This window comes from Amphiprion ocellaris, chromosome 17 (genome assembly GCF_022539595.1).
Source record: "Amphiprion ocellaris isolate individual 3 ecotype Okinawa chromosome 17, ASM2253959v1, whole genome shotgun sequence".
NCBI classification, from domain to species: Eukaryota; Metazoa; Chordata; class Actinopteri; family Pomacentridae; genus Amphiprion; species Amphiprion ocellaris.
Genome location: NC_072782.1, coordinates 12,761,939 through 12,769,974, shown reverse-complemented (window position 1 = coordinate 12,769,974; position 8,036 = coordinate 12,761,939). Strand labels below are relative to the sequence as shown.

General features: G+C 39.0%; 1 protein-coding gene across 1 annotated transcript in view; it reads left to right on the top strand.

The window, feature by feature from the left end:
* Positions 1-1,010: 1,010 nt before the first annotated feature.
* Positions 1,011-8,036, top strand: part of aff1 (AF4/FMR2 family, member 1) — a 32,601-nt gene continuing 25,575 nt past the window's right edge. The window contains exons 1-2 of the mRNA XM_023280895.3: positions 1,011-1,379; positions 7,753-7,873. Coding sequence (XP_023136663.2) covers positions 1,363-1,379; positions 7,753-7,873 — 138 coding nt within the window. The 5' untranslated portion in view covers positions 1,011-1,362. The remainder of the gene's footprint in view (positions 1,380-7,752; positions 7,874-8,036) is intronic.

Below are 8,036 nucleotides of genomic sequence, written 5' to 3'. Positions count from 1 at the left end.
TCCGAGCAGTATCACTGACCTTTGAGATCCTCAGGCGGAGGTCTTTTCTCTGTTCCAGGAACCTGACTGAAAACTGAGGTGACAGACTATTTGCAGTCAGGCTCCTGAGGTTCTGGAAATATCTGTCTGAGGAGTAAATCAGGTTACAGTCAGTCAGTGATCTCCTTTAAATCTGTCCTTATATCATCTTGTTATCAGAGATCCTTTCCTTTTTCCATTTTACTTACCTATTCATTTTGAACAGCCTTAACTTCTATCCATCATATTTTCGGATTTCCAACACTGACAATGTTGTGTCGTTAAAAATCTGATAGTTTAATGACTTGGCAGTTTCATTTTGCTGCCTTGTAGACTTGGATTGTAAAGAGCGCTTTACAAATAAAGATCATTATGATTGTACAACGGCCTTCGTAGTCACCAGATCTCACTCCAATTGAATACTTAGATGTTTGCAGTGACGTGTCAGACAGTGCTCCCCACCACCATCATGAAATCACAAAATAAGTTTGATCTTTTGGAAAAATGGCATTGCATCCCTCCAAAGTTCTAGAGATTTGCATGAGCAAGGTCAAGGCACGTGTTATTTACCTTCTTGAGACACTTTATGTTGATTTTGCCTTGAATTTATCTTCTGTCTGTACATTAAAATTCAATTTTTTCTGCAGAAGATTGGATGAACAGGTAGTGGAATGCAAAGATTTAGTCCTGGAATCAGAGGAGTTATAAATAATAGGCCAATTATTGCTAAAGAAAAGGTAAGCAGTTATTTCTTTTTTTTGTCATTTTAAGGCCAAATTCCCAGATTTAAAAAAAATCTATTTGTACTTTTACATCGTTTGACTCCATTGGTGAATTGTCTCTGTTTTAGGCCTCCAGAGTCACATTCAAACTGAGAAGATTTACTTGAAAACTTCACAGCATCATGTGGTGAATCATATAAACACAGGTGGCTGTACCATGTCGGTCTCACAGGGGTACGAGGGCAAACTTTGCGCAAACTGTAGTGAAGAAGAAAAAACAGTAAATAACGTAGCTTCCAATGAACTAATTTGTTCTAATTTGTTTGTATTTACCCTCAAAACAGTAACGCGCCTGCTTCAGAAATATTTTTTGACGAATATGAGTGTATAAAGCTGAGCTTGGTCCCCGGACGGCGGAGTGGAGTAGAACAATCCAGTAGGCAGACGGAGTGGACAACCTAAACACTGTTAGCAGACAGCTATCAAACAACGGCGGCCTGACAGTCCACTAAACTAGCAAACCACCTTCGCCGGTAAACAATGTGACGGAGTGAGGAGGGACACCTCGGCGAGGACTGCGAGAAACGCATGACAACCAACTTTGGTTGTCGTGAGGGGCACCATGGCATCTCAGCCGAGGTAGGCAGACACAGCCGCGGCTAGCTGCTAGCAGCGGGACGCTAGCTGCGCAGCCCGACCGTTGAACGGAGGTAATTAGCTGGAGCTCAGTGGCAGCGCTGCGGACACGACTCCAAGTAAAGTTTACCTCCAAACCGTGTGGAAGTATTGTTAGGGAGCGTGTATGGGTTTGTAAATGTTTACTGGTCAATGTCAAAGTGACTGACAGGGTTTTAGCTCGTTAAGCAGTTCGAGGAAGAGCTGGAATCAGCTGGAAGCGGCAGGCTGGTGTGATTTTTACCAGCTGGTCTGCGAGGCGGCTGTGCTCCTACCAGCCATCCTGAATTTCAGATGTAAATTTAGGCTTACGTGTTCAGAGTTTTGTTTTGTTTTTTTTTTTTCCACGCAAAAGTGTGTCATATTAACACTCAGACAACCAAACTTTAGGCTTTGTCGTGTTTGACAAACTTGCGATTAGTTGGAAAACAGTGGCGTGTCAGTGTTACTTTGACTTATTTATTCGTTTATATTACAATATTACTATGGCGGTCATAATCCTAGCAGAAGAGATAAAAGTTTATAGAATTCACATTGTTTACCAATATCGCCCAATGGGCTCGACTTTCTTGCAGACGGTAAGGTTAAAGGGCCGTTGATTATTTTATTAGGACTATAAAGATACAGCTTGCAGAATTAAAGATCCTGTGAGTACTCTGCAGCCCATTTTAAAAGTGTTTTGCACTGGAATCAAACAAGGGTATCGATAAAGGAATGGTTGGGTGTTGTTGCTTATGCATTTAATTACGTATGTCAGTAGGAGGATAATAAACTGCAGTTTTGCATTCATTCTTTCTTTCATTTTCATTTCTCGCAAAGGATTGTAGTCTAGTATCACATTCATTGTGAGAATATGACCAATACATGATTTTTCTCTATAGAGATTGTCCACTGGTGAAAATGTATTTAAAGAGCATCACAGGTTTGGCAGTGGGCTGCCTTTTAAATGTCATTGCTATTTGATATATGTATTGGATTTCTTTCTTTGCTTTACAGTAGAACTACAACAATGGATCCATTAGTTGTCAACTGTTAGATTTACAGTAAACTATTTTTCTAATTAGCTGGTTTAAATGATTATTTGTTCATTTTTTAAGGAAAAAAATGTCTAAATTCTCTTATTCCAGGTTATTAACTGTAGTTTTTATCTTTCCTCCTCTCTGACAATAAATTTATTGTCTTAGGGGTTGTGAACAAAACATGACATAAACCAAACAAGTAATCAATGGATCACTTGGTAATGGAAGTGATTGTTTGTTGCATCTCGAGTTAAAGGACAGCAACATATTGTTTTCTTTTTTAGTCAGGGAGTCTGCTGTAAGGATACAGCTGATAAACATAATTAAGGGTCCTATGAGTATTTTGAAGCCCAATTAAAAAATATCTTGCATTGGAAAAAACTACAATATTGACAAAGAGGTGGCTTGGTGTTGTTGCTCATGCATTTAATAACATATATTTATAGCAGAAAAAACTGCAGATTCACAGTCATTCATTCTTTTCACAGTCTTTTCATGCCGAGGAATGCTGTCTACTATCATTGCCAGAATATGGCAAAAAAAAAATATGATTTTTCCCTGCAGATAGATTGTACACGGGGAATACAAATTGTAGTTAAAGAGGACCTAGGAAATTTGTCACTGAGGATCATGTAGATGCCTTAGAATTATCTTTGCCCTTATTGTCACCTCAAGTATATATAAATATGGCATCTGTTTTTGAGCCCAGTAGCCAATGTAAAATATGCAGTAATATTAAGAACGCTGTTCAGAAGGAGTACAATTAAAGATTATTGTCATTCTCAATTGCAAAAGAGAGTCCAAAGAGATATTCTCAGACTTCTTGATTCCTTCTGACTAACAGTCAGAAATAATATAAAAATGGAAAGGTCTCAAATCCTCACATTTTACATAGATACTTGTCTCATATTATCTGACTAATTGTTTTAGCGTTGCCTCATTTAACTGTTGGTTCAGCATGTTCCTGCTGTTGTGGAGGGAGAAATGTTTGCTATGAACAACAAAACAATGCAGCTGATCAAAACACTGATTTTGTATAGATTTAAAAAACAAACAAAACATTCTAATGAACCCCAAAATGTGTAGATCACTTTCTCACTTGCTTGCAATATTTCTTTTCTGTCTCTTGTGGCCCTCAGGTGCCATGTCATTAGAGGAAAGACTGAACTAAGATTAATCCTTCACCTGCTCCTTCATCTGCTATACAGTGTCTTTAATATTTTTTGATAGTACACACGTGGACAAAATTGTTGGTACCTCTCGGTTAATGAAAGAAAAACCCACAATGGTTACAGAAATAATTAGAATTTGACAAAAGTAATAAATAAAAATTCTATGAAAATTAACCAATGAAAATCAGACATTGCTTTTGAACCGTGGTTCAACAGAATTATTTAAAAAAATAAACTCATGAAACAGGCCTGGACAAAAATGATGGTACCCTTAACTTAATATTTTGTTGCACAACCTTTTGAGGCAATCACTGCAATCAAACGATTTCTGTAACTGTCAATGAGACTTCTACACCTCTCAGCAGGTACTCTGGTCCACTCCTCATTAGCAGACTGCTCCAGTTGTCTCAAGTTTGAAGGGTTCCTTCTCCAGACGCCATGTTTCAGCTCCTTCCACAGATGTTCAATAGGATTTAGATCAGGGCTCATAGAAGGCCACTTCAGAATAGTCCAGTGTTTTCCTCTTAGCCGTTCTTGGCTGTTTTTAGCTGTGTGTTTTGGCTCATTATCCTGTTGCAAGACCCATGACCTGCGACTGAGACCACGCTTTCTGACACTGGGCAGCACATTTCTCTCTAGAATATCTTGATAGTCATGAGATTTTATTGTACCCTGCACAGATTCAAGACACCCTGTGTCAGATGCAGCAAAGCAGCCCCAGAACATAACAGAGCCTCCTCCATGTTTCACAGTAGGGACAGTGTTCTTTTCTTCATATGCTTAATTTTTGCGTCTATGAACATAGAGCTGATGTGCCTTGCCAAAAAGTTCCAGTTTTGTCTCGTCTGTCCAAAGGACATTCTCCCAGAAGCTTTGTGGCTTGTCAACATGCAGTTTGGCAAATTCCAGTCTGGCTTTTTTATAATTTGTTTTCAACAATGGTGTCCTCCTTGGTCGTCTCCCATGAAGTCCACTTTGACTCAAACAACGACGGATGGTGCGATCTGACACTGATGTACCTTGACCTTGGAGTTCACCTTTAATGTCTTTAGAGGTTGTTCTGGGCTCTTTTGTTACCATTCGTATTATCCATCTCTTCCATTTGTCATCAATTTTCCTCCTGCGGCCACATCCAGGGAGGTTGGCTACAGTCCCATGGATCTTAAATTTCTGAATAATATGTTTAACTGTAGTCACAGGAACATCAAGCTGCTTGGAGATGGTCTTATAGTCTTTACCTTTAACATGCTTGTCTATAATTTTCTTTCTAATCTCCTGAGACAACTCTCTCCTTCACTTCCTCTGGTCCATGTTTAGTGTGGTACACACCATGTCACCAAACAGCACAGTGACTACTGTAACCCTATAAATAGGCCGACTGACTGATTACAAGTTTGTAGACACCTGTGATGCTAATTAGAGGACACACCTTGATTGAACATGTCCCTATGGTCACATTATTTTCAGTCTTCTCTAGGGGTACTATCATTTTTGTCCAGACCTGTTTCATGAGTTTATTTTTAAAAATAATTCTGTTGAACCACGGTTTCAAGTAATTTCTGAGACCATTGTGGGTTTTTCTTTCATTAACTGAGGGGTACCAACAATTTTGTCCACGTGTGTAAGCATTACAAGTCCTTTAGAAATAATTTGTTCATGGAAGTTGTTCTGGCTGTCAGTTTTGTTCTACTTTGTTGCACTGAAAGTTGCAAATGCAATTTTGCTGGTACGCATATAGATTGAAAGTAGCCGTTAAGTTATTTAAAAACCAATTAGTGCAAAGTTATTTCAGTAGTTGTTCCTAATGTGTGTACAGCTGGGCCGCAAATCAATTGTTTTTTTTTTGTTTTTTGTTTTTTGGGGCTTTTATTGGTTAGGTGCAGTGAGAGAGAGACAGGAAACAGGGGAGAAGAGTTGGGGAAAGACATGCAGCAAAGGGCCACGAACGGGAATCGAACCCGGGCCAGCTGCGTCGGGGACCAGCCCCTGTACATGGGTCACCCGCTCAACGCGTTGAGCTATACGGACGCCCCAATTGTTTTTTTCATTGTTAATTAATCTGTCGATTATTTTCTAGATTAGTTGATCAATTGTTTGGTCTATAAATTGCCAGAAAATTGTGGAAAGTCTCAATGAGTGTTTCCTAAAACCTACGATGATGTATTCAAAAGTACCGTTTTGTCCACAACCCAAAGATGACTTTACCTCCTAAGGCTGTTTCATTATCAGTACTGCTTTCTTGTGTTTTTTTTATGTGATTTGAAAAGGTTGTCAGTTCAGTTTCTTCTTCCACAGTTGCTCAGTTTCTGTGATTGGTACATTGGTATACTCAGAGTGCTCTCTTTCACCTAGATAGTATAACAGTACACAGAGAGTGTTTATTTTAAAGACAGAAGTTTGTCTCCTCGACTGTCAACAGAGCCAGCCAGACACCTCACAGTAGTTGACATGGCTCCAAGGTAGCGTTCCAAAAGTATTATTTTGTTCCATTTGTTGAAAGTCTCTTTACATCCAAACAGCAATTAATATATTAAGTGCTCTGATAAGTAAAGGGTCAAAAAATATCTGTTGTCCGTGACAGTCACAGTCCTTTATAAAGCCTGTCCAATCATTCTATTCGTCGGCATGAGATATTCGGATGTCCTATCTACCTGTCTATCTAGTACCTGTCTATTTCTATAAATAATTGCAAAGTGCAGGCACATTGTACAGTTTCACCCAAACCTACAACTACTTGTATTGCTAAGAATCCATTTGTGTATTTTTGCATCTTTCAGTGTTCTTTGCAGTCTCCTCCTCCAGTTTCATTAGGGTATGTTTGTATGTATCTGTTTGCTGCCTGATTGTTAGCAAGTGTTGTTTGATGTATTTATCTTGTGTTAGTCTATACTGGCTTGGAACTGGATGTTTTTCTCATGGTTATGTCACCTACTGGTGTGTTTATAGTGTTACAAGAGTTTAATGCGCCACTCTCCTCTTCCCAGCAACCACCTCTGCTTTCATGTGTTTTGGACGAATGGCTTTGGAAGGAGCCCTACACTTGTGGTTTCAACAATGATACACACTTTAGCTTTAATGCAGAGCACTCCTGTTGAATACAGTGTTTGTTAAGATTTAACTAATGATTTAATAATTACAGATTGGCCCATTATTGTTAATTCTGGACAGGTTGCATTCTAGTCTCATCAGTAATTCAGCTCCTTATTGTTGCCTTTTCTGCAGTAATTACCTCCATAAGATGATTGTACTGTGTGTGATTTTTGTTTTTTATTTTCTTTTTAAATGTGCCCACTATGCTATTTACCTATGGGTATAAGTTACGCAGGGCTTGTGACTGGGCAGCGCCAGTTTAAGCTATCCGAGGAGTTCGGCCAGTCTCTCTGGAGTGAGTGCTCATCTGTTTGGCTTAGTCCCAAATATTTGCTACTCGACTTGTTGCCATGGAAGCATCCCATTGGGGCTATTGTCAGTAAGGATGATTAACACTGTATTTGGGAAGGAAACTATGAAATCTCAAAATGGGCATTAAGTGTTTAGTTTCCTTTAATATATTTAAAGTGTTAAGCTGGGCCCAATCCCCTGAGAACTGCTGTTGTTCCACAATATACTTTATTATAGTAAACAAGCTCTTTTTGGAATGGGAGAACATCAGGAGTAGTAGATGTAATTATCCATTTGATGTTTGAATGGACTGTACATCACCTTTGGGGACTAGAGAGAACAGATGTGAATGTTGTAGTGAATCCTCATGGTGGCCTTGAGTCTAATTGCCATTGTCTGTAGAAATGATAGATGCCATCCTGTCCCATTAGACACTGCTGTTCTGCCCCTTGGGTGAATAAGTCTGTGGTGAGACACCCTAAATTTGCACTCTCTAAATTTTCTAGTGTCTTTAGCCTAAGCTGGTGTTATCATCATTATTGGTCAAAGTCATTACATTGATTCTGCTGAGGTTTATGAAAATCAGAAAATCGACAAAATGCAGGTTGTATTGTACTCTCACTCATATTTGAGTAAGAAATAATGCACTCATAATGCTAATATTTGTAGCTGTGGCATTTAACTTGGTATTTGCTACATATGACATGGTGTACTTTTAAATTCAGTGTTTATTTGACAACTGTTGTTCTTTGTAATATTCTACAGTGTATACAATGAAGAAAGGAACCTTCTTCGCCTCAGAGCATGGGAACAGAGGAACCAAGAAACCAGCCAAACCAAAGAACTTAACACTGAGAATGTGCCACTCTTTGGGGAACCATACAAGGTAAGAACATGCATAGCGGAGTGAGTGAGGTTCACCAAGGAAAACCCTTTTCTTTAGTTACCTTTTGATAGATTGGTTTAGGCAGCTCTGGTCCATTTATGTGTAAACAACAGGGTAACCTCAAGCAAGGCTTTTACTCTAGTTGCTATGAGTTTGCTTAAAA